Below are 27,909 nucleotides of genomic sequence, written 5' to 3' on the forward strand. Positions count from 1 at the left end.
TGAGAAGGCATTCTTGCCCTTCATGGGATGAGTTTCAAGAGTTATAGCGCAAATAGCCGTAAGAGTCGGTAGGTCTGCAGTGGACGGATGTGGTGAGTTGCCGTTAATGGGCAGTTTGATGTCGAGGGATGTGACGGTTTCATCTGACATTTCTGAAGTGAAGTGTAAGGCTGGGTGGAGGTTCTCAGCGTAATCAATGAATTTCTGGACATCCTTCCTTGTGCCCGATGTAGCACCAATAATATCACTGTACCTTTTGTATAGCAATGGTGTCGGCCCTGGAAAGTTAGGCACCATCTTCGCCTAGAGATGACCAACAAAAAGGCAGGCATGGAATGTACCCATCCTTAATCTCTCGGCAACGTCTTTGGTCTGCAAGTAGTTTTTCCCATTAAAGCTGCAGATGTTGATGGTCAGGACCATTTCAGCGAGCCAGAGGAGGGTAACAGTCCAAGAAATTGACAAGTGTAACTAGGCAGTCAGTGTTGGCGGCAGGATTGTCGTCAGGATGAGGAGCAGTCAACATGAAGAGCGGGAGCAGTTAACACTTGCTGCCAACTCCAGTCGTCCAGCTGGTGCCCACCCACTGGTCTCAACAAACCTCTAGAACGGGTCATTGAGAATTGCCGCTCTGATATTCGCCGCATTGACTTCCGCACCCGTTACGCCAAGTCCAACATCTCCAAATCGAAACAGCAAGCCTTGCGTGCTATGGAGAGTCAAAAGTGGACAACTCCATTCGCTTATTTTTTGCTAGTAGGTTTTCGGGATTTTGGACTTTGCGTAAAGCATTTTTAAAATAACGCAATTTTCCGCAGGCAAAAATTCGGATTTACTTTAACAAGTCACGCGGCGCTTCAAAAGTTGGCAACTAAACCTTCTAATTTCCACTAGCAAATTTGATTTGATGCTCAAAAAGAGGACAACCCAATTTACTCATTTTCTGCCCGTAAATTTTGTGGTTTTTTGATTTTGCACCACCCCTTTTCATAAAACCCAATTTTCTGCTAGCAGAAATTTAGATAGTACTTTGATGCCAGTCTTCCTAAGACCGTTCCATTTCAACGTAGGGGGAAAAGGGTCCTTTCAATGTTCTAATTGTTCCCTTTTGGACCACCCCGGCGCCATTGGCAAAGTAAAATCCAAATTTCCTCAATTCCTGGGATTGGGCAACTGCAAAATACCCGAAATTCTACCGGCAGAAGATGAGACAATGGGGTTGAACACTTTTGGAGCATGAGAGTAATTTTGCCAGTGAGAATTTGAAGTTTTCGTAGTCCACTTTTGACGCACCACGAGAGTTGTTAAAGTAAAAGCCAAATTTTGATTAGCGGAAAATTGCGTTTTTTGAAAATGCTATACGCAAAGTCCAAAATCCCGAAAATCTACTAACAGAAAATGCGAAAATGGGGTTGTCCACTTTTGACACTCCATAGCGTTCACTCAAGGATAAATATAAATTTGATATCGAAAGAGCTGATACCGGTGGTGCCACGTTGGTCTGTCTAAAGATCTCTGTCTGTTGGAGGCCGAACCTCAGCTTTCCGACACATCTTCCGCCTACTGAGCTGCCCAAGTACTGTAACTTTGTTATGTCTTTCATCGTCTGCCATCTGCCGTCGCACGTGAAGGACACTTACGACGCTTTCCGTACTTTCGTCGACTTCACAATCATTGGCCCGTTACATATTCAAGTCTCTATACACTTGCATCCTTCACGCTGACCGCCTAGTTGCGCTTCCTCACTTTTTCAAACGTCGTCTGGCTTGTGACACTTCATCCGGTGAGCGCTACTTCTATTTTATTTCCGATTCTTCCATGCTCTACGGTGCTACGCAGTACATCAATTTGTTTAACGTTATTCCACCTTCCACTCGCGTTTGTGTGATAACCATAGAGCTATAAACAGCTGTACCGCATACTAAACCCCGCGTAATGCACTATTCTAATTCAACGCATTGCGCTAGTTTTAAGCCAAAAATAAAAGCGCATATCTGGCAGAGGCCGTACGTTTGCGGCATAGGCCCTTATAACATCTTTACTGCAAATCAAGTTTGCCTGAAGATAATAATCATTACAACGCTCACACTCGCGAAACACGGAGCAAAAAGAGGTCTTCAAATTAAATCAAATTACAAGAGCGCTAACTTCTCATTGTCTGCACGGAGAACATTTTTTTGAATCCATGTGCTTGCTTGTAAAACATTCAAAATCAGAAGATATGGAATGAATATCGAATTATGTACTCTAAATGCATGTGCACCGGATACCAAGAAAATCAGATTAAAAGCATCACGGCAAAATCTATCTGCAGCGCATACTGGCCTGCGTTTGGGTTGTCCGATTTCAAATATGCATGTTTATTTATGGCTGCCTTTCGATGAATAAGTTCAGCTAAATTAAATCGTGCCCTTAATTCAGTCAGTGTTGAGTAAGTTGACAGCTCTGGAGCGGCGGCTGTCGTGCGCATCGGGTACTGATAAAAACCGATTAAAAAGTGAGGGCAAAATGTGCAGCGCATAAGCACATGCGTTGGTGTTTTTGGAGCAGAGCAAAATGAAACGCTCATTACTGATTTTGCAGGATGTTTACATATCGGCTTTGCTGACATATCGTTTTAGAAAACAGACGCAGATGTTATGCAAATAGCCGTACAAAAGCCATACAAAATTTCGCGTTTTCCATAGGTTTGTGCGCAAACATGGATGCGCCCAGTAGGCATCGCTCAGTTTGTATATGAGTCAGCGCTCTGATTTTTATGTTAACTCTATGAGTCTAAGCCAAATCCACTTGTTTCGAAAACGCCATTCGTTGCGCGTACTCAGCGTGATCCGCGTCAAATGCGCATAAACGTGCAGGCCTATGGTGTGAGTGCGGGGGAGGGAGGCAACGGCTTGTGTGCCTTTTCCATTCAGTACAAGCCCCATTTATTTCTGCTAGGAGCGAATAGCTCTGTGGTCTGTGTCCTGTATACCGTTACCACTCAGCCTTTTGGCCTCCTGGTTAGTTCAGTTTCTGGCCGTGGTTCATCGTTTCTTTCCCGGTACAAAAAGTCATACACGTCAAAAACGTCATACGTCAAACGTACGTGTGCGGGTGACATGGAATGACGTGACGAGCACACCCCGGGATCCAAATTATGTGTTTGTGCAACCTTAACCCAATGGGATGCGTCCTGTATCCCCTTGTCGTGTACATGTGAGAAGAATAAAAGGCAATGGGGAACGTGAACAATACACGCAGTCCCACAGTGAGCAAAGTCTCCCTGGAAATTGACTTATCACCTGTATATGCCAAGTTAGGTTATTATATTAAGATAATGCTGAAAAGGCAGCGCCTCGAAACGTAAAACTTACCTGGGATGCCATTATACAGATAGCCAAATGAACAGACATGCCAATAAACACCTAATGTGGGGACCTTATCAGCGTCGTTTCTGGCTTTCCACTTCTCATTTTTATCACTTTCTTCAGCGGTCCATTATACGCAGCATCTTAAACACTCGTCTTGTTCAACTAGTAGACACTGTTTTTTTGTACAGGCGTTTGAATGTAAGGCCCCTCCATACTATGGTTGCTTTGCAATCTTCTCCCCTCACCCAGCTTGAAATAGTTGGATTTACTATTACTTGATTTACTCTGGTTCACGGCCTTAAACTAAACTGTGTTCTTCTGAGAAATTTCTCATTTTGATCATGGGCATCATGACACAATTTTCAAAGGAGGGGTGCCATTGACAAATTTGTGTAGTCCGATTCCCCGACCTACCACTTACTTCACCCCTTTTTCTTTGCCATTTTGTGTCTTTTCTTGCAGAAGGCTCCTTGATTTTGCCCCCAAATGACTACTGTCAAATCCGTATCCCCGATCCTCCAGCGATGCTCGCGCAAATGATGTACAATTACATTGGATTTCCCATCCATACTGTATCTGATATCCAAGGTTAAGTTCGTTACGTTTTGCTGCTTTGAAATTAAGAGTCTTAAGATTTAACAGCAGTTGGATTTCAGCAAATGCAAGTAACGTTAGAGTGTGTTTACATGTATATCTCCTTATTCGAGATACAGAGGATACTTTTCAAACAGTTTCGCGTACCAATTATTGTTATAACGATCACAATTATTTCTTAGCCAATACGAGGGTGACATTATATATGCAAGAATGTATACTTTAAGGCTCTTTTCCAGCTTGATGTAAGAAAAAAAATGTTGCAGCCGTGGAAGCACACATCCTCGGGTTTTGCAACATTGGCGTTCGCAGAAAATTCTTTTGGCAGCTTTTGCTAAGTTGTTGGTAAAAAAATATTACTCAACGTGGCAAAACATTTGTTGTTTCGAATGTATTCCTTGGCGAAAAATAAATTTAAAACAACAATGTGCATTTGTTAGTCCTTCTAATCGCTATTCCAATTTTACCCTGCCTCTAATCATACATTTTTTCGATTATTATCACTACCCTCGCCTAACGAGGCTCAAGTTTGACCTAGTTCAACATAGTGGGATACTTAAATCTTACAATGAAGGGTTTTAAGATCGCGTAAGGTATAGTGGGAACCAACATGGCGCACGAAGACCGTACCCATGGAAACAAGGTTGGGGTGTGTGACCACAGATCTCTATACACTGGTAGGCAGCTCTGCTCTGCGAATTGATGAAGCAACTGCGCGGTCATCTTAGGCTATATTCAATACGCCATTTTCCAAGTCACCGGCTTTTAGCGCCGTGTATGAATGCACTTAGTGAATGGACTGAATTTGGGAGGTCATTTTATTGAAAATCCGAAGATGGCCGCGCGGTCACTTCAATTTACACGTAGGAAGTCACTGCTGAGCTGCCTATCCAGTGTAAAGAGATCAGTGTGTGTGGCCGTCTTCTATCGGTGGATAATACACTACCATTGTGAGCAGGCTACGAACACGCGCACAGCATGAACGCAGTCCAGGAAGTGGACTATCTCGTAGTAGGCCTACACGGAACACAGACGCACTACATTAATCTGCCTCCCACTTGCGTCCGTGTGATGACTAATAGAATTAATAATGCTACTCACTTTCTTTAAAAGTGACATCATACAGAATGTTTGGTGAAATTAAACCACATAGTAACGATGAAAAAATAAGAAATAAAAATACCTAACAGGTTAAAACGCTTACCACTGTTTGGTTGTTATGATCCAGGTAGTAAGTATAATGCAATGGATCGACTGCATACGCCAACATAAATGACGAATGGATGCTTGTTGACGAAGCGTATAACGTCATGCCAGATACAACCGTTGGTCGACTTAGATCAATAATGATTTGGTTCCTAGTGAAGTAGGGTAAAGCTTCGTCAATAGTTTCTAAGATCCACAGGTCTGGCAAGGGCCGGCCTGGTCTCAGACTGTCTATTGGATTCACATAAAGAGTCTTGCTGCTCGACGCCGTGATACGTTCATCTTCGATGGTTCCGTCCTCCATTCCTAACGTGTCCTTGCATTCTGAAGGTCAGGAAGTGAAGGTAATAAAACAACAACATGAGAAATGATTTAATAGCTAATCCCGTCCATCTTATGGACAAGTGATTAATTCAATTTGTTTGTTTTTAGTTGAGGTTTTAATGGGTTGTTAAGCAATGTAAAATAAGGAACTCTTTAGATTAAATTGCATAACAGTGCATTGATTACAATCAGTTAATCTTTGGATGTAAATATTGTTTGATTCGAATTTTATATTCCCTTCTGTTGATAATTAGAAACGGAAAATCACAAACCTTTACATCCAAGAAGTTCAAAGCGAAGACAAGGTCTTGCATGCCATGTGAGAGCTACAATCCGCACCTGGCGTCCTATTATTGGCTGTTCAAAGAAATTCTCTACGGGTGTGTTCTGATCGGTGTTCGCGACAAAGCTCTGAAATAATTGAATACATCGAAGACAAATCAGTACTTCCTCTCTTTTTGTCTAAAATACTTCATCAGTTCTTAAAATCAGATTATACCGGTAATCGTCCTATATCAAGAGATATGCATGTTGTAGACGGAGTTATAATAGCTCCAGTCTATGATAACTCGACAGGAGTCCGACTCGAATTACAATTTTGGCGACTCAACACAGGTTTCAAGCAAATGACTTCACTAGACTCGATTCCCTCCTCAAAGACCCTACTCGCTTGAAAGTTTATAAGACTCAGCAATATTTCCAGCAATTTCGTAGCAATATTTCCAGTGATTACAGTGCCGGTTAAGGATATTCACATATTATCATCAAAGTAATATGTGGTGGGACCGCATGTAATAACCCAGAGGTAAATATAAAATTCCAAAAATGACTTTCTCGCTTGTTTTCATTTATCACGTTTTATAGAAATATGCATACTGCAGAGTTATAATGACTCTAAATGGCTTGAGCAACATACTTGACTAGACTTGACTAATTTTGATTTTTTCGCCGAATGACTCCACTCGACTCCAAATGACTCGAGTCACAGCTTTGCAATGACTCGACTTGAATCACAAACACCAGTCCCTCGTTAAAACTCTGGTATATAAGATGCTTCCAATTTTCATGTTATGTTGGAATCTTAAAAAATGACTACGGCGATTTGGCAAAAATGCTGATAGTAATTAATACAAAATCGTTGTTGAAAGATTGTGTACTCTCTCAAAATGTCTCCTGTAAGCTAAGAATTCATGTGATAATTAGAATGTGGATTTGACATCTATCAAACGCTTTTTAGACACATTACCAATGATTCTTCCTTCCTCTAGAGGAACTCACGAAGTAACACCAAAGGCCGCCCTGGTTGTTACGTTTCTCTCTCCCTTTTAATTGTTTTTATTAGGACGGGTAAGTATTACAACATTAGAGGTGCGTCTTTACGGTGAAAGTTTTTCAGAGTAGCAGTTTCCTTGAATTGAGACACATAATTATGTTTTATTGTGATTCACAGGAAAAATAAACATCAAAATGATAAAAGGCACCCCATACTGTCGTCCGACATGGCTGCATTCATGGCTGCATGGCGTATAAAATATTGACATACAAAAATAATGTAATTAATAATGATTTATCACAATTTGAAATTAATGCAATCCCAAGTTTAAAAATCTTGACGGATAATTTTAGTATTAAAATCTTTTTAGAAATTTAATTTTTGTCATCTTCCTTTTCTTTTGTTGCGATTTTATTTAATTGTCAGAAGCTACGAGAATGTGAAACTTCGAAAATGTGATCTGCTTTTTAAAAATCTATGATTTTTTATTACTGATTTACTGCAGCACTACTTCTATGCATGGTGACAGGGGTGCGGCAATTACAAGTCTAACGAAGCCCTGAAACTGGTACCCAGGCTACTGTCTGGTGTGCTACTGTGGGAACATGAAGCCAGAATACCAGCTAAGTTTTCACCATGCCTTGTCGTATACATAGTGCAGGGCAAACGCCGGTGGTGAACTTTGTACTCTTAGTTAAACTTTCAAATTCATTCAAATCACGTCGTCGGTATCAAAAGTCATACAATTTGGCTTCAGAGACCAAAACCAAAAATGTATCCGAAATCTAAGAATAAGATAATTAAACACGGCGTAAGATAAAAGCAGATGTAAACAAAATGTGTGAGGAATATTATATTTTCCAACAGAGGACCACGCAGAAACACATAGTCATGGAAGCTTTACTTTGACCAACAAAATAATGATAGTCCATCAACTAGGAAAATAAATACGTTTTAACCCCAAATGTACAACAAAATATTTTAGGGGGATTTTTCACTTAGTCTAAAAAGGCTGACACTCAATTTGATTGATTTTTATTTCAGTTTTGAATTTGATAGCTGCTGATAGCTACAGTCCTGCGGGAAAAGGAAATACTCTCTGTCCTGAGACAAGCTATGACCCCGCCACCCGGGCACACCAGCACACAGAGCCGTCTCCAATGACCAACACAGTCGGCTTGCTGGGGGTAATTCTCAAAAAAAAATGAAAAAGAAAATCGAACAACACACGAGCAAAGTACTTAAGCTAAGACAACATGGAGCATTCAATGGGAAATAGCTGGGGGAACTCGAATGTACCGACGTAAAGCCCCAGACTTTCATCGCCCCAAAACTTAACATCATCCTCAGACACACCCGCCATAGCCGCAGACGTGGCCGTGCCTATGCGAAAAGAATGAGAGGTAAATCTGGCTTCGTAAAGCCCTATGAACTCAGGGGACTGGTAACGTGTAACAGGACTCCCATTGAAATGTGACAAAAACAGGCCATAAGGGATGTGGAACAGGCAAAATAAGACAAAGTTGCCCGGACGGGGCACATCCTGTTGTGGCGGCTCTGCGCGGCTGGGATTGAAATTAGGAAACTCATTAACTGCAAATTGGAGGAAACACCCGATATGTATCAGGTATTCGTCGCATGGGGCATAACCAGATACCATCAAAAATGCAATAAATCGAACAATCTGAAACAGGGAGGAGTAGTTCACCGAAACCATGGCTTTGACTAAACCACTGAAAAAGATGCAAAGCCCTCTGATAAGGTAGGTTCGTGTGGGAGGCCACTGCGTCCTGCAAAAGACTCTGGACCTCTAACTGAAGACACTACACAGGTTGGTGGGCAAGAGGGTCATATCGCGGTCTGCAGCGGGTGCGAGATGACGAAATCTGGTCATCTGAAAACGTGAAAGAGCATCAGCAATGCCATTATCCAGGCCTGGAACATGCTGAGATCGAAACTGGATATTATATGTGAGACATGTCACCACGAGGCGGCGCACCAAACGCATCATTAGGTGACATTTAGACGTTTCTCTGTTGATGACACTAACTACAGCCTGATTGTCACACCAAAATATCACGGGTTTATTATGCAACTGGACAGCCCTGCTGAACCGCGAGCACAATAGGGAATAACTCCCAGCACACAATAGAAAGGGACTGATTTTTTAACATTTTTACATGCTCCCACAAACAAAACACCATTGATGTCATAGTTACATTAATGTTGTCACGGTCAAAAATCTTAATGCGTTTTCACGAAGAGACGCAATGCTTAACGTGTTTTGAACATGTACAAAACGTATTGCAAGTTGCAAGGAAACGGCTGAAAAGTAGGTCAACCGGATTTTCGTTTTCACAAAGTAACGTTAGCTTTGTTACATTCCCAGTTTTGCGCGCGTAAAGACACGATCACCTTCCATGTGATTATTATACATTGTTCTTACGAAGTGATGCTAACCTTTGCTAATTAATTTGGGCTAATTAACCCCTTTTTATATTAATTACTCTGGTTAAGTGAACGATTAGACATCAGACAATCATTTAAGGGATTTTCGTTACAAGAAGATGTCACAAAATACAATTTTGGTAGTTTTTTAAAGGAAGAACTTCTCTAGCGGTTATCTCAAAAACCTATTTTTCCTCAAAATCCATATTAGCGACACTTCGTGGTGGCGGTGACGAATTTTTAAGCGAATTGTTTACCTGGTGACCAACAGAAACACGTTGTCGGTTCAAACACATAGCATTTTCATTTCTGCGGAGTCAAACATACCTTGCCAACAGACTCAAAAGCTTCATTATCTTCTCGTTTGTATTTAACCTTGAAGGTCTGAACCCAGTACTGGCAGCACTGTGCACCTTGAGTTATCACACCCGAAATGAATAGAGCTCGGCTCAAATCAACGCTGATCCACGGATACTGGTCGGCACTGCTGGCACACCACACTGCAAAACCGCTCGTTGTTGTCAAATTGGAGTTGTAAAGCCTTCCAAAGTGGGGTTGAAAATCGACACTTTGTACGGTTGAGGCCGTAATGGCAGAGTCTGGGACTGAGCCGTCTGCCATACCAAGAGGAGCACGGCAACCTGAAGAAAGGAGGACGAGGATGGTTTCAAGACAAGTTCAAACTGTTACAAGGGATGTGCGTGGCTGGACTTCATTGAAAGACTTCATTGTTCACTCAGCCTACTGCGTGGGTGAGATGCTGTCAATGATATCGCTGTGCTTCCCCATTCCTTTCACGGCGGACAAACATCATGGTAGTTCTCTTAAACTACCAACAAAACTAGGCGTTAATACACCAGCGCATTGAGTGTGAATTAACCTTCGACTTACAGCTTACCATTTCCAATAAAGGAAGCAATTAAGTTCAAACATTTAGATTCAATTTCAGATCTCATATTAATTTTCATTGTTGGCGTAATATTTGTAGCGTTAAAACAAATATGTCGATTTGTATAATTTTGAAACCTTTCAGATATATAAGAATTCAGTGTGTAATATACTACCTTGACACCCCACGATCTCGAAACGCAAGCATGCGTCTTTGTTCTGCATCTTGTCGATAAATATTCGGACGTATCTGGCTACAACTGGCGACGAGAAATACTCTGTGTTATTTTTACGAAGGAGATTTCCAGACTGCAATATGAAATAACAAAAAAGCCTGTTAAGTATTACCTTCCTTTACAAAGGCCGTTTTCCAAAACTCGACTTGGGCTCCGTCTCAGGCTTCAACTGCTTTTTTACTTCCTGACTTGAGGTTGTAAGCGCAATAGTAAGTCTGGTGGTGTCACAAAACATCAAGTAAGATGCAAAGAGCCAAATATTACAGTACTTCAATTTAAGTTAAACGCCTCAGGCTCACAATCGGGGATATGATTTCCTACACAAAGCCCGAGACGGAGACGAAGTCGAGTACTAGAAAACGGCCGAAGACAGCAAATTGTCATGGGTAACAATTTCCTTCTTTGACGGAACACTCAGAGGTGAGAAAGGGCTCCTCTGAACGCCTTCAATGTGCGTCACGTGTCAAGGCCTATTTATTAATAAGCAACTGAAACGACATCACATTCTTTCTCGAAGTTCATCCGTAAAAGTTAATTTTCATTTTCGAATTCAACTTGCAATTCTTAAATAGGAACAGACACAAGCATATTCGAGGTGTTACTTCCTTTCCATACATGAATTATGTTCCAGTTGTTTTCCTCCTCACTGTAGCCTACGTGCAAGCCGTCGAGGATAGGCCAATCTGTCATGCTCTCCACTCTGACACCTGATACAAAGGTTGCGTTTATCAGGTCAACTTGAATCCAGCATTCCGAGTTCGGCCTGGAAATTATTAAAATGTTTTGACTTTCATTATGAATGACTGGGAAGCCTTATATATTATTTTTGAGCCGGATAGTTTTCAATCGTTAATGCACGGCTTCCCTCAGTATTAATTTATCCTCAGCTCTACAAACCAGTCCCCTTCAAAAGGCACCATTCCATGTGCACGTTTTCTGTGCGTGTTATGTGCGTTGCGTATTCGTCCCTGCAATGCGTTGTACGCGCGCAAGTAACCTATTAATAATCTACGTAAAGTATGCGCAAGAATTGGAGACTTTGAGACGTTTAGTGGCGACAAAACTACCGGTCCTTTTACCCATAGAGATCATAATAGTAAAGATAGAGGTGACAAGCCTTACCATCTCCGTTACGCAAATCTTGCCCCAGAACAAGGTGACGTGTTCGATAACGCTGCCATGCTAACGTGCACTCGCTTAAGCGGTTCATTCCGTAGTATTTTGCGGGCATGAAGCTTTTAGGTTGCACTACAGCAAAATACGCGCCCATAGAAAAACAGTGCAAAATCAGACCGAAATAGCGCCGCCTGTTGACTCTCGTGAAGAGGTTTGCCTCCGTTTTTCACTAGAAATTCAAGATTATGGTCAGAAGATCCCTTTTTGTTTCAGTGTTATGGGGGTAAGTCATGAAAATTTTTTTTTTGTATTCGCCTTTTCCGGAAGATATCCCTAAAAATAGCAGTAAAACTATGCGTTTAGCTCTGTATGTAGTGGCCCGCCTCTATCCAAAATAGGCCCGCACTTCGGGGCTTTTTTAAAGAAATACCCCGAACTGGAATTTATCAGTCCCAAATTTGGGATTTGCAGAAATATTTCTATGGTCCCTCCTGATTATGGCATGTCTTATCGTAAAACCCCGTGGGATCACAAAATTTAACGAGCTCGCGCGCAGAATTACCACCATTTGATGGAATGCACCCTTTATTTTGCAACGTCCTCATTGGACCTTTTCGATGAAAGACACAAATAAGACAGGTGAATGCGCATTACTACCTCCGGTTGGCGAAGTTGCTTAAATCTATGACGTAATACTACAAATGTCCATGCGCACGCAAAAATGAGTACATAACGTTAATTCTGTATTAGTATAGGTTGACATGAGTGCCAAACTTAAAAGAAGAGGCATTGTTTCTTTCCAACCTCGGGAGACCGCATAAAAAACGCATAAAACGCATAAAAAATAAATCTTGAGGGCAAGTATTTGAGTTACCATAAAGCAATGACATTATTGGGAATTCAGCCGCTCTTTGATAGACGAACTAGTTTGTGTTTGTTTTCTGTGAAAACGTACAGGTCAGGCAATTTTAATCACCGGTTTCCAGAGTCTATAAGGACTCATAACATGTCCCTTAGATCTCACCGTACTATAGTAAAGAACAAACTAGCTCCACTAACAGATTCAAAAACCATCAGTACCCTTTCAAGAATTTTGGATCAAAAGTTAGGTTAAATCTGAGAGTAAAAAGTGATTTTGATCTGATGATGGTTCAATTGTGGTTATTATCATAGTCGTCTTCTGTTTCAATGTGATTCATAGTTTTTATATTATTCATTATTCAAATGACTTTTACCAACGTACTTAAATGACGTTATTGTAATCCACCGTGCAATTTAGGCTACTGCTACTAAACGGGATGGAAATAAACCAGTAATAATAATAATGAAAATACTATGCTGTGTTATCTTACTCTTGTTCTCCAACACACCACCCCTGACCACTGTCGTACGCTCCTTTTGGAATGGGCCTAGCTTTCTCTGGTCCGAAAAACACGCCGAAGGGGGAACGGATGTGGATGTTTGCATCAGGGATAAATCCATCCATCAATCCCAAAGAAGACTGGCAAAGTTCTATTTGAAAAAAAAAATTCATTGACTTGATGAAATCAATTGAAATATTGGGTATATTTGAATGTTATCATATTTTGTTTGGCAGTTACAAAAACACACACAAGTGTGTATTTGCCTGCAACTGGGGACCCCCTACTGTTCCTCTTTTGTTTGTACTTCAACTTTTTTAGAAGACCACCCATATGTTTTGTATACAGTTGTCAATCAGGGACCCTCTGTCAATCGGGGACCTTATTGTCCTCTATTGTTCAGGGTCCCCAATTGAATGCAGAAACAAACTCACACACATACACGAGTTTAATTACTACGAAAACCTCGATACCCGGTGCAAACACTGCAGAAGCACGTGATAATGTTTTATCGCCTTTTCAACGCCTTCCTGGTAGCACTTTATATTGTGATCATAATCCAACGCTAACACGTTGTAGTGTTTCATTATTTTTTAACAAATACTTATTGATATGTTAATAAATTTTAAACGCAATGACACATTTGGGTGTTAATAAGACACAAAAACATTTTATCAGGTGCTAACAATTTCTGGACACCGCAACACCCTTTTCCCCAAAATTGTGTTTACTTTTAAACGGTTACATGTTTACAGTTAAAAAGACGCGTCTTTAATGATCGTTGGTTTTTACAATGAACGTTCGTTGTATCCAACTGGCGAACACAATGGGAGGGCACTATTTGAAGTGGTATATTTTTAGCCAACACAGGGGTTTTGCCCAATTAAGCAGCGGCCTGTTATTTCAGCCACGCTTCAAATAGGCTCATGTCATTGCTTTTGGCATGATTATTAATAGTGCTATCCCACTTCAATCGACTACACACAGCTGTTAACCAATACGCTTGCATTTTGCGACTTGGTCGATTTTAACTTCGCCAAGGATTTTCATTCCTGTATACAAAGTTGACTAACCTTTTCTTCACCCGGTTACCGTGAGTAAAATAAGACATTTTATCGACCTTAGCGAAAAAATTCATTATGCACTAGAAAAAAAAGAAAACATGTTTGTGCCGAGTGTAGATTGTGTGTTGAAATTCAAAGGGCGCCTGTCGTGTAATAGTAGCGTCTAGGCGAAATGGGGTGGAGCAATGAGCCAGAACGAAGATCCAGAGATTTCTAATCATTGCGGGGGGCAGCCCGTCAAATTCATTGGCCATTCAGCTCCACGGGTTTATTAGGTCAATGCGAGTGAGCTGATCAGCAGCATGCGTCGCTCATGCTTCGCCGGCCACTTTCATCGCAGCTTCGAGCGATCAAACCACGTGGATTTTGAGTTTGAGTATAATAAGTGAAGACAACTCGAAATCCGAGGCACTTGCAGCTAACCGAATTATTAGAATGTTTAGCGAAGAATGCCGAACATGATGCAAATTTATGCCAATTTATTTGCCAGTTTGATGACTACATAAAATTTACAGTCGTGCCCAAATGCTCACATACACCTTAGCAGAACACATGTATTTTCCATTTATAATAATCATCGTTCCTTTCATCCTATTACAGTTACGGCCATTCTCCATTTCAACAAAGTATTCTGCAAATGTTTCAATGTGGAGGATATATTCCCATTGTGTATGTAATGTAATAAAAACACAACGTCACAAGTTTATATACATCAAGGACTGCGTTGACTTAATACTTTGTTGCATTGCTTTAAGCAACTTCTTATTACAATAATCTGTAGGGATTTTAGCCCATTCGTCTTGGCCAGCATAGGTACAGTTCAGGCAAATTGGTCGGTTTCCTTTTACCCACTCTTTTTTTTTTAAACAAATTCTCTATATATCGGATTTCAGTCCGGACTTTGGGCCGGGCATTCCAAAACATTCACTTTGTTCTTTTGAAGCCATCCAGTAACCAACTTGGAAGTGTTCTTAGGATCATTGTTAGCCTGGAAGGTCCATGGACGTCCAAGGTTCAGCTTGCGAGCAGACTGCTTGAGGTTTCTTTGGATAATTTCCAAGTAGCGCCTCTTTTTTCATGATGCCATCTATCTTATGCGGTGTTCCTGGACCACTAGCAGCGAAACATCCCAAAGCATAATACTGCCACCACCATTCTTCCCTGTGGGTGTGGTGTTCTTCGGATTAAAGGTCTCTCCCTTCTCCCGCCAAACATATTGTTGGTCATTGTGGCAAGAAAGGTCCATCTTGGTTTCATCAGACCAAAAGACACTCCTCCTGAAGCTGCCATCTTTGTTTCTGTGCTCTCTTGTGTACTTCAGTCTGGCCTGGTAGTAGCGTTTTTTAAGAAGCGACTTCCTTCTTGCTCTAGAGCCTCTTAGACCATTTCGATGAAGAACCCTCTGGACAGTGAACAGTGATACCTTACCCCGAGATGTCTCTAATTCACAGCACAGGTGTTTCGTCTTTGGGTTGGTCCGCAAGGCTGTCTTATCTCTTGGTTTATAACTTGGATTTCCGTCCTGATCTTGGAAGTCTTTGTTGTTCCTAGGTCCTTGTACTTCTTTTACAATGGCCTGAAGTAATGACTGTGATAATCTTAGTTGCCTCGATATGGCCCCAGTGATGTCCCTGACTCTGTCCTCAGAGTACTCCTTGCCTTTCCCATGGTGGTTTAAGTCAAAGAAGAGCTTGACTAGGAAACCCAAGCCCTTTTATAGAGCTCTGGAAGAAGTACATGACGTATTACATAACCATTCAAAACAGTACGAGTGAAAGACAAAATACAAGTAAGAGGACATTTGAGGAATATTCCAGACCTTATTTAAAGCCAATCATGCTGCACGTCAATTTGATGTATGTAAAATTTTGCCCCTCGAATTTCGTCACATCAAATGAAAATAGTGAATAAGGTCACCCCAAATGAAACATTTGCGGAATTATTGTTGAAATGAAGGAAAATAGTTGTAAATGTGGTAGGAATGAAAAGAATGATGGTTATTGTCAATTGCAGGGGTATAAAAGGAAAATAACTTTGTTCTGCTAATGCGTATTTAAACTTTTGGGCACGACTGTATGCAGTAATAATCTCACTAATCATAGGTCACCACTGTGATCTTGGTGGATTAAGCGTGTCGTTTATTTAAAGGAAGGGTACAGGGCTCTTCATAATCAGCATATAATGGGAATTAATTTTCAAGGTCATAACTGCCACTAAACACTATAACGACCTCGTTACTGAATCTGGGCAAGTCTGGAGGTGATTTATATGCAGTCACAAAGTGACTGATTAATCGCATGACTTATAATCCACGAATCACTGTGACCGTTGATAGATTTTGATTGCAACACGTAGGTACGTCTATTCGATAGCAGTATACTACCTCTGCAGCCCAACAGCTCGAACTGGAAACAAGGCAGGAGCTCTTCGCTAAACCAGGAAATTTCCAAACAGCGTGCCACAATAACTTCTTCAAACAGCTTCTCGAGGGAGTAACCATACAGAGATGCCTTTGTCTCAAGTGAAAGCTGGAAAACAACCAAAGTAACGAATGACTCATGACTGTCACATACCAGAAATCAGTGGTACACCGTGGTATGTCACATTGTTGCTCAAAGTTAAAAATAGATTCTGCACTGTCCGAAGACGTATCGACAGGTCAAAATATCGAAAAATATAAAAGGAATGAACTCACAAGCGACTTTTAGTAAGACCTTATGGTCGAAACAATGTTTTAGAAGTGGTCCTAAATTATCGAGAATAACATTTTTAAAACGAACCATTTCGTTTCTTTTTATTGTTAAAGTTAAAAAAGGATAAGCGGGTTGTCTCGTATAAACCTATTAGCGTTGGCATTGTCTGTTATTCCTGGATGGACTCGAGCTGTTGTCGGGAAAACCCTGAAGTAGGCTCCTCCAAGCATTTGCCTGTATTTGACGCCTACGGCCCTGGGAAAAGTCGGGCACAACGAGATTCAGCAGAAAATTTGCAAACTTTGAACTTGGTGGGGGTCAGGGTTCCATATGGAATGAAATTTGGAAAACGGTAAGATTGCATTAAAAGGTTTGACAGATATTATTGTGAACGACGCCTAAACAGGGACTTGCCCAATTTATGAGATGTTTAATAGGAGGTTCGCTCGGAATAAAAAAGGTCGGGAAAAAAGTTTAGGCCTACGATGGTATGAAACATAATATACAGGCCCTTCTTATAAGTAATGTAACGCAGTCTACGGAAGAAAACATGCAGGGTTGTTTCTTCACAGAAAAAACACGCTGGTGTTAAATATTCATTTGCCTGTAAAAAGCAGACCATAAAGTTTCTCCATTAGAATTCCATTTAGTTGATAAAGTAGAAATTTGCTAGTGACTCCCTGGAATCGATCCCTTTCAAAAGTATGTTAGTTCTAAGAAGAACTGGGGAGTGGGAACTCTACGTATTTTCGTCGAAACATGTACTTCCCAATGACCAGTTCCTCTCAGAACCACAATACCTTCAAAAGAGATCGATTCCACAGGCTGTTCCCGTAAACTGCGCTCTTTCTTCTCAGTAGTTGCCCTGAAAAGGTTAAGTTTAAACTTTCAGCGACACATAACGGCAATAACTGTAAGTGTCGTGGGAGGAATTTTTAAAAGGCAAGTCGATTTTGAAACGCAATTTTAAAAGGAAGCACAACACGTCTAGAAGTGACCCATTCCACATGGTGTTCTAGTGACCGTCGCTAAGAATTGCCGATGCATTTTTTTCAGGATTTGCCTTTAAAAGGTAATGAGAATAAGAATGTCCTGGGAAGAATAAAAAAAATAGTTCAATTTTGAAATGGACCTTTGATAACATGTCTCAGGGGTTCAATGTCAAATTATTAGGCAGTATAAGAGTGTAAAACACTTTATACAGGTAACAGATGACCTAATAACAGTATACGGAATATTTTCCATTGCTCAGGTATTTTTATGTTTGCGAGATTGCGTTGCCAGGACAAGCTTTGGAGTATAAAGGAAAATAAAAAAAGTTAGGCATTTGTAACTTACATTGAAATGCATTTCATGCACGTCTGCGTGGTTTGAAAACGAAACCATCATGTAAACCATTGTCAAAGGTAGAAGAATACGCTCCGTTGACTCGAACTGCATCATGATCCCAGACATATGCTCTGATCTGCCGAGATCTAATTGGATGTTAATGCTATGGGTAGTCGGGCATAGCTGTATGCGTTGGTTGACTCGTGTGAAGTGTACTTCTTTATTCCCATATACAGCAATGCTCGAATCTGGAATGTAGCCTTTTCCAATTCCAAGTGGCTTATCACAACGCTCTGCAGTAAAACATTGATGGAATCTCATCAGTTGCTTACAGGCAGTTGAACAGAGAAAAGCTCCTAGCCATACTCATAAAATGACCATTCGTATTTTATGTTCAGGAAGCCAAATGGGTGCAAACTAGGCTGCACTGCCGTAGTTCCTGTGGTTTGTATTAGATTTCGGTGTTCCACGTTCTTCTCAAACTGGATAGGTAGGTTTTGAACTCTTCCAAAGTTATGCCAATTACTTTAGTGGTCACTTAATAGAGCGTTCCGTTGGCTTCATTGATTTGATTTCTCTTTACATTAAAAAACATCATTATGCGTTAGCACAGGCTATTTGGTTTTACTTGAAAAAAACCCAACCATACCTCAAACTTTTCTCAATCTCTTCAAAGGTCAAAAGTTTAAATTTTCCAACGATTTCTAACACTTTGAGGTCCAAAGGTTGCCTCAGATTTGGAGAGTGTGGTCCCACTTGGGAAAGACTCTACCGCTCAACAGACATCTTACTATCTTTGATCTGGTAGTTGAGTTGTTTGTGTCAACACCATCTTCAAGCTGAAGATTAGAGATTGCTTTTGAAAAGTCACAGTTTAATACAACCCAAATACCGCGTATAAGTTACCATGTGGGTCTATAGTGCTTGAGTCTACCAAAAAGCACGTGTGTGTACAGATGTCATGGCGAAAGAGCGACGACACGACGCGACGTCACGATGCAAGGGAGCTGTCGTGCTGTCGCGTTGTGTAGTTGCGTCGCTCCGGAGGCGAAAATGTGCCGTAAATAGTACACCATAGACACGAGGGGTTTCATTGCAGGTAATTCACTTCATGACTGCGAGCAGCAATGTCAAAACCTAAAATCTAAAGCAGGAAACGTTTATTAAAGTGTCTAAAAAGCCTCGAGAACATCTGTTGCTAGTAACTCAGATAAGAGCAGGTTTCATTGCTTTGCCTAGCCTGAAAGCGTTGACCTGCTTAGTTCAGTCATACATTTTCATTTTTCCAGAGAATCTTTTGTGGTTTTCTCATCCGACAGTCAATAAAGCAATAATTTTGAGGAATATGTCAAATTTCTGTATGTATTCGGAGTAACAAAAGTTATTACAACAAAGTAATCCATTAATCTTATTCACTTCACACACAAGCTGCGTTTAATATCGCAACTTCCATTTGCTTCATGGTATTGACAGGCGAAGTTGCCGAACCCGAACAATTTACTCAAGTAGTACCCACACATTATGTGGGGCAGATGTTTTTGTTAGGATAACGGTGTGGAGAAGAAACTGGTATTTGAAACATTGTTGAATAGGACTTGGCTGAACATTTGGCTGGCTTGGACATTGGAGTGCATGTGTTTCTTTGACACACATGTATATCATAGAATGCCAAGTGGTTATTGAGTATTTTAACAATTTAAAGATTTGCAACGTAAAATCAATGAAAATTGTCGTATGGTATCGTTAAAACCCTCAGGAAAGTGAGCCATGTTGCATTATGGGGGCAGAAGTGGAAGCGTGACTCATTCTGAGTCAAACTGTTAATTACGTAATTAGGCACTATACATAGTATTATTTTTTCTGTTTCTATGACTTCCTTTCATCAATATTTAGCCACAAAACAATTCAAAGGGGTATCTCAAAAAAAATCTCACTGCTGCGGCCCGGCCATCTAAGGCCACTCAAAGACCACAATAGCAAGCGTGGCTTGACTCATTCCCAAGGGTCATCCATCTTCCCAGACAATTATATTCTCAGAGGAATCCCAGAAGGGCAATAAGCCTTGCTCCAAACTTGTTAACGTTGTGTGGAGAACCACTAAAAAGTAAGCAATCCTGGGCTCTGGCAGTCATCCAGGGCAGTGAAATCACTCCACAGTGGCCTGCTACACTGTCACAAGGGGGATGAGGGGGCTATTTGTACACAAACATATGAGAGCGATGTGGACCGGAGTGGGTATCTTCCCGCCAAATTTGTGGCAATACCAAACTGACCCAGTGGGTGAAACTCCCTCTAAAACGAGTGTCTGGGTCCAACCTAGGAACAAGTCAGGAAGTGTGGGTCAGCTGCTGCGTTTCACCTTCTCTTGTGATACAAATCACGTGATTGTTGCTCAGAGTGAGGCACGCTTGTTAATTCTTTGTTAATTAACATTGTTAATTTTTTTTGTAAGTAACCCGTAATTCCTGTTTTTTTTGATAATTTTGAGAGGCCTCGTGTTCAGCTAAATTTCATCGAGTCCCACGCAAATTATATTGAATTTGTCCTCAAAATAGCTTTTTGCTTCATACCTGGGCAATTCAAGAAAGCATGTACTTTACTGGTGTCACTGTCGAAGACCATCTTCTTGATAAATGTAGTTTGCGGCGTGTCTTGGCCCGTTGGCCAGATATTTGCTCCGCCTAGATCGAAGGACGAGCAATTGCATGGGTCTTTCTCATAGGTTGTCAGGAAAAGAGAACTATTGCCATAGGTTGAAGCCTTCCATTGATTCCCGATGTAACAAGCAACTCCTAGTGATTCAGGTATCACTAATAAGAGGGAAAATAACAAATCATTCAATTGGGAAAACTTTTGGTCTACTTATCTTTGGAAAAATTACACTCGAAAATATCAAAAGACTTTCGGATGATGGTGTAGATTAAATGTAATGTAAATTTTTGTAAACATGACTAAACAAAAAATAGTCATGGAAATGATTTTGGTGTGGAGGGTAATTTTACGAGCTAAGAATGTAATTTGTCACACATGTAGCCCCCAAATCAATGTGTGGCTGTCGTGCAATAAAAAAATAAATCATTCTAACCAAATCCACAATGTGTGTTTAAAAGTATGCCTTAAGTATAGATCTCAACTTTGGACATCAAATTGTTCAGACACTTTTCCATTTTTTTCTATAACTTTGACCCTGGAAAAACTCTGAAAGGAATTCAAGGCAAATATTTCGAGGGTATGACAGTTTACAATAGTGTTAAAACTGTCATTTGAAAACAGTTCCTAGTACAAACTAGTTACTTTGACTACGAAAATATTTGCAATTAAATGAGCTGAAACTAAATTTCAAAAAGTGAAGCAGTCATCTATTGAAACAGTTTATGGTTTTCCGTTTGTTGGCAATAGAAGAAAAGCCATTCAAAAAGTCTGTGAATAATTGTTAATAGATATTCAGTGCTCTACAATTCAGTCGCATAAACGGGGGCATTTTATTAGTTACATGTATATATTGCTTTAAATAACAATATCACTTAGTCGTAGTAATAGCAGTATTAATCATAAAAGCAATAAGCAAAAATCTATTGTTGCCAAAAAGGCGTTTCATTTGTTGATTCTAAAGAAAATAGAAAAAATCATATTGTAGCGAACTTTTCTCCTAGCCTCGAATATTTTATCGTAAATTTAAACAGAAAAATTCGCAAAAGTGATCTTTTATAGTCCGATGCTGTTCAATCGAGGATATATCCATACCTGTATACTACGTGGTGTACGAAGTGGTCTTGTTGCAACACTGTCAGAACCACTAAAGAGAGTACAATCATTGCGTATTCGCATCTTTTTGCTGTGTTTGACTCCCGTACAAAGCTCTCTTTAGCTTAAGGATGCGTTTCTGAGGTGTACTGAAATCAAGCATTTGGAAATACGTCTATACCCACCTGTAATGAGCACCAGGAGTAGCAGGTGTTTTTCCGCCATTGTCCTGCATTTACAGAAAAAATACCGAATAGATAAGACTTGTCACCTGTGTTTATTAGTACATGAAACCTTTTAATACACACACCACTGGGAAAGTCAGCCCTTAAGGGCAGACCTTCGTCTTTTTCAAGGTGGTGATTATTAAAGGTGAATTAGGACGGAGTTGTGGGAACCTTTCTTTGTCCTCACATTGCTTTCGGTCCCCACATAACAGTGTAATGCGAGTGTATGTTCCCAAATGCTAAACCATGAGGTTTCCAAATCCGGGAGCTCTTGGTCAACACTGAGCATACAGAATTATGAATATAGGTCGGTAGCAGGGAATCCATGAGCAAAATTACGGAGGCAGATACTCCAATTAAGATGTACTTGTCGTTAGAAATGTCTTACAACTTTTAGTGATGTCCCCAAACCCTTTTTAAAGACTATAGTTAATCCCCAAAATTACTTTGGTGAATTTGTTACACAGTGTAATTCTAAGATATCCTACAACATCCTAATGTCCTACAACTGTCCGTTTGATTGGGTTGACGCTTGGTATGTAGGTGTAACGGGATGCGTTATAATTAAGGAGACCTCAAGATGTCGTTGTCCTTGGTCACGTGAATTTCTTGAGGGTGCATTATTTTTCTTTTACTAGAAATATTTACTTCGATCTTTATATGTTTATAGACGGGGATATGCTGTAGGTATAACGATGTGACCTCTAGATGGCGTAATCACAGGTTACCTGACGTCATATGAAAGGAGCAAATGTGTTCAAGGTCCTGTAACTTGAAAAATGCACTTTCGATCGGGCTCACACTTGATATATTGGTGGACAAGAAATTACATTGAAATGACGCGATGATAACATTATCGCCTGATTTTGTTTTAAATGAATCATCTCATATTTCATAGTATTTACGTTTCTTTCATATAAATGATGATTTTTAACTCGACAGCTGCAAATTCAAAAGCCCTATATTTTGTTGCAAATAGACACGTAAGCTCTGTTTATTATCAACTTTATACTAAAAGGCCATTATGTGCGTGCTGCAGTCCCCTGTGAATGTTTTTTATCCCTTTGTGGTGAACCCCGCCTAGTTTACGATTTTTCTATACGCAAAAATGTCTTTTGCATTTGTACTCACCGCACGTGTTTAAAGCACTCACCGAAAGGAATTTTTCTGGTGCATATGGAGCCTTGTAAATGACGTTACCATGGAAAAGGGCTGCTTTTTAGTTCTCTAATGGTCCTTTATAAACCCTGGTAGACCGAAGCAATGTTTTTGTTATCCGCCTCAATCTGCCGTCTAATTTCAGCGCCTCCATTAACTGCCAGCAGTTGATGGTTGACTGCACAACATTGCGTGCAAGGTTTATTGCATTCCTTCGAAAAATACCAGCCCAATTAGCACAGAAGGCTTCAATATTGTGTCCTTGGCTCTGTCACCGGAGCTGCCAGCCGGGCAACTCTTCCAACCTGCTGACAACAACGACTTCATTATAGAAACAGATATCTCAAGGGAGGTAGTCGCCACTGCATATGGGCCACTACAGAGTTGCCAGAGCGGGTCAAAATTATTCTTAAAAGAAGTTCACCGAGCAAGGCTTTAAACCTGTTGCTGTTTATGGGTGTTAACATGATTACGTCATCAAAATGCCGTTCCTTTATCGGAAGGCAATGTTGCACATGTACTGCTACCTTTTCCGTTTAACAAAGGACTAAATAAGACTGTTGGAATGAGAAGATAATATTATCATTTTATACAACTGTATAGGAGTTTATGACATCACTGAAATGCTGATAAGTGCAGAGGCAATTTATTCGTGTGGCAACATTGAAGAGTCAATGCAATGCACAAGTCCAAACAGTTGCCGGCTCCAAAAGATACCATAATAATGTAAACAGTTCCCGCCGCGTGCTGTGTCAAATTTGTATAATAACGCCAAAGTAAGCACTTAGGAAGCCAATGTAAATCAAAAGGGAAGCTACCAACGTATAGCAGTTAAGGCAGGAATCCAATAGAATTTACTTTCTGTCCTTAATGGAATTTTTTTATTTTCTATTTTTTTACTTTTCGGAAGATATTTACCACTCTTCCTTATGATAACCTGTAATCTGCAATTCCCAGCAACGGTTTGTTGCTATCTCTTGCTAGTTATTGTCCCCGAAAAAGCTGTTGGGGGCAGTTTTTTCGTCAATTTATTTCTGGCGCCCATTATGTAGGGAGGCAAAATAGGAATTTATGCATCAGTATTTTCATTCTTTCTTATGAGTCCCTTTGTTTCAGCTGTTTAGCATGTGTTCAACTTCTCTGGTAAAAATTGTGGCGCGTGCTCAGAAGTCAACTGGTTCACATACAAAAATGTCAGCGTATATAGTTCTCAACGGTGGCAAATGTATGGGTTTGTTGTTGTTGTTGTTTTGTTTGTTTGTTCGTTTTTTGTTTTTTACCAATTAGTTTGATAGGAGTTGCAAATGTCTACCGTTTCTTCGTGTTCAGAAAAAATAAAATAATCAAATAAACGTCATTGCTCAGTAAAATACTCTCAACATGTACCAAAGGGGTCACAACCTTTCACAAACACATCAAAAAAAAAAAAAATTGCATTTACCAAGTCCCTATTTAGGCTCACTTTGATTCCGTTCTTACCAGCTGTGTGCTCAATCAGCCCAGGCAAAATTCTACCTCGTTAGAATAATGTCCGATAATTTTTCAATGCTTGTGAAGGTCTGGCTCGCACAAATCGCCGTTCTTTGTAGATTTTGTTTTAATACTTGACAAATCTGACAAGTTTTCACACATTTCAATCACGTGTTTTAATACCGAGTTACAAATCAGCAAAATTAAATTAACGCTATTATTGTTGAAACTGGCGGGTGAGCCGCAATAAAGCATAGACACATGCGCCAATCAAGGTTTTGAGTGGGCAATGTTTTTTTTTTAATGATTGTTCACTTTTTGACAGTAAATAATCCCCTTACGAATACATTAGTATCATTTCTGATGTGTTAGTGGTCAAATTCCTAAAAACAAACCTATAATATTTTCTTTAGGCAACATATCTCCCCGCTAGATACGCCAGAGTACAAACGGTTGGCTTGACACTATGTTATATTTATTTTGGAAACTAACGGTACCAGCCATGAACTTGACGCAGCTGAGAGACGTCAGAGGGGTGTCAGGAAATGTAGACAGTATATGGTACAAGGAATTTTTGCCACTATGATGAATAAACATGACCCACGCAACAGAGTAGGTCTACACGTTACTTACGTATAGGCTTGCGTCCCTTACATTAATTTATGGAAAGGCCCAAGTGTTCTTTCAGGTTTGATGAAATCTAAAGGATGAAAAAGTCCACGGAACGGAGATGTGTTTGCCTTCAGGGAGAGCAAAACACATATAATGCAGGAAAATGCCGCGAATATGAATGTTTTGACAATGCCACATTTTGGAAAAATGACCTTTGCTCATTACTTCGATGTCTATTGAATGTGATTTCCATGTTTAAGAAGAAATTTATTCGTCCACAGTGATAAAGACGCCTTGGTAACTTTCGTATTCAGAGGCAAGTAATGCTTAGGATGGTAAACATTGCGGCAAGTCACAGAACCGGGTGCCTTGTAAAATGCAATACCGTTACCATGGAAACTAAACCTTCTCCTGTTTGTAGTTGCATTTTTTTGTCTTACTTGTAATACACCACGGCAAAACACTTGTGGTTGCATCTTGACATCTGTTGCTCGTAAATAGTGGCAGATTTGTTGATGTGAGATGGTTTCCATATCTTAATACCACTTTCTGTATTTTAAGTGTTCACTTTGCGGGAGGTCGCTTAGTAGCAGACATACAGTATTAAAAGTGAATCCCCGGAAACCCCCCCCCCCAAAAAAAGACTCCGGTTTTGGGTCATGGGCTTGTTCCAAAAGTGGTGCCGTGACGCGGTTTAATTTTTTTCTTCTTCTTTTTGCTTAGATGTGCTGCACATGCACATACACTTCAGAGCGCATGGCCTTGCTACTACGAGAAGTGTGAATTAACAACTTTGAATTAATAAAAGACCATAAAATATGACAAGAGGCAATGGTTTCAGTCATCTCACTCAAACAAGAGGCTTCTATTCTTGGCAAGATTGAGCTTGTTTAAACACAGTAGCACAACCATGGAAAAATTAAATGTGGAAAATAAATGTTCAGCTCCAGTTTCAATTAGATTCAATTAGATTCTCGTGACGTAGCTGCACATGGCATTCTTTGCACATTGTTTCCTGCTTTAGCTTAGAGGAAACAAGTTACATGTCAAATAGCCAATGAAAAAAATAATTGAAAACAGTTCAGCTAAAGAGTCAAAATGAAAACAAAATTCTCATGAGGTACACGATATACTGTGCACATTGTTTTCTATTTTAGCTTATAAGAAACATGTTGCATTTAACATATTGGGGGAAAATTCAGCTCCGAAAATGAAATCTCCTCTCACTCTAATCTACCTTTGATCTTGGCAAGTGACGATGAATGAGTCGTTACATGAATACATGTATGGTTGTCATAACGCGATGTCCGTCGCTACTGCATGCACAGCATGCGTATGTACAGTCACTGCCTCACAGAACTATTGGTTAGCAGAATGTAAAATCTCAGATGTAAAAAATACATAAAGAGGCATCGCAAAAACACTGCATGTGTTAAAAAATGCATATGTACGTTTATTAAAAAATGGAATTCAAAATAGCGCTTTCTTAACTTTTGGCATAGTGAACATAGCCCATTTGATGTTTAATTTTGTTACAAAAATAAAAAAAATACGTACCCGTCCCTGCCCATCTTTAAAAATATCGCGGTTTGCTTTGAAACCCAATTTATTTTAAAGCCTAAAAAATGTATATGTTAGTTTGAAACACCAAATGGCGACCTACATGGAAACACGACGTTGCATCATGGTATTTGTAAACACTTAACATGTATGTCAGATGTTGAAATCGTCGTTAGGGTTCTTATATTGTATTGGTATGTACATGTATGTCACTGGATAACTTAAAGGCATGATGGAGAACAACTGCAATCGCACAACACCCTTATTTATCTAAACCAAAACTCCACATGCCTTTTTAAAATGAATTAAGCACAACTTTATAATGTGATCTGTCTTACCTTGTTATTGCTGCACTGTGGTTTCCACTCTCCTGTCTCTCAACAATGCATAGTTGTGTCTGGATGCTCCAAGATACTAAACCCTAACCAATGGATACCATGTACATACATGGAACCGTGAGTCGCGCGGGGTTTTTACCCAGTTGCAGACTCCCAATAAGGAGTGTCCTTCATCACTTTTAGAATGATGAGTTCATCAATATAAGTGGTATTCATCAAACCCTCAATTCTGACAATATGCAACCACCTGTACAGATACTGCAATATTGCCTTTTAAAGGTACTCTCATATGAACAGAAAAGTTATAGACGGAATCTTTTTAATGTCCAAAAAGACGACCATTTTACCAGGTAAATTTCGAGAGTATAAAATTTCTGCTATTGGAAGTGTGGAAAATACTTGGAAATGGTCAGAAAGGAATGTATATATAGTAGAACATTGCTTGACTCACTCTTATTAACACAAACAGAAACAAACTGAATAGGTTAAGGTTTTAGTTCAAACTCATTTTAATCTGATGGAGTTATGTCAAAAGGTAAACTATCTGGTCCGTTGTAACAGAGTGAATAGAGACAAGCAAAATGAATAGAGATTGAGATCCACAGGTTTTCATTTCACAGTCTACTCAGAAAAATCACATGCTTGTCCTCAGCTTTTGCTTGCAAAGAGCATGTACATGAAGAGCGTTCGCTTTCGAGCGATAATTTATGCAAGAAGTAGTTCACAGTTTTCCACATTCCAACATATTCAATTATTTCTTTGCTATTAGTCAAAAGTTCAATAGTCAATTATATGACAATTTTTATTGCGTTAGAAGTTAATGGGATTGGATTATTGTTTAAAGTTTCATTTCAAAATTATTAAAGTCGGAATAAATTTCCATTTACATTCCTTAATACAGACACAAAAAAGACA

At 40.0% G+C, this 27,909-nt stretch overlaps 1 protein-coding gene across 1 annotated transcript in view; it reads right to left on the reverse strand.

The window, feature by feature from the left end:
* LOC110987618 (uncharacterized) overlaps positions 1-27,095 on the reverse strand; it is a 58,157-nt gene extending 31,062 nt beyond the window's left edge. The window contains exons 1-11 of the mRNA XM_087137315.1: positions 26,995-27,095; positions 21,815-21,858; positions 20,456-20,695; positions 17,895-18,178; positions 16,247-16,391; positions 12,791-12,950; positions 10,938-11,085; positions 10,263-10,395; positions 9,526-9,839; positions 5,750-5,888; positions 5,152-5,477 (exon numbers count right to left, since the gene is read on the reverse strand). Coding sequence (XP_086993441.1) covers positions 5,152-5,477; positions 5,750-5,888; positions 9,526-9,839; positions 10,263-10,395; positions 10,938-11,085; positions 12,791-12,950; positions 16,247-16,391; positions 17,895-18,178; positions 20,456-20,695; positions 21,815-21,854 — 1,929 coding nt within the window. The 5' untranslated portion in view covers positions 21,855-21,858; positions 26,995-27,095. The remainder of the gene's footprint in view (positions 1-5,151; positions 5,478-5,749; positions 5,889-9,525; positions 9,840-10,262; positions 10,396-10,937; positions 11,086-12,790; positions 12,951-16,246; positions 16,392-17,894; positions 18,179-20,455; positions 20,696-21,814; positions 21,859-26,994) is intronic.
* Between the last annotated feature and the right edge of the window lie 814 nt (positions 27,096-27,909).

Source organism: Acanthaster planci, linkage group LG05 (genome assembly GCF_054643075.1).
Source record: "Acanthaster planci isolate LZ-2023a linkage group LG05, COTS_SCS, whole genome shotgun sequence".
Classification (NCBI taxonomy): Eukaryota; Metazoa; Echinodermata; class Asteroidea; order Valvatida; family Acanthasteridae; genus Acanthaster; species Acanthaster planci.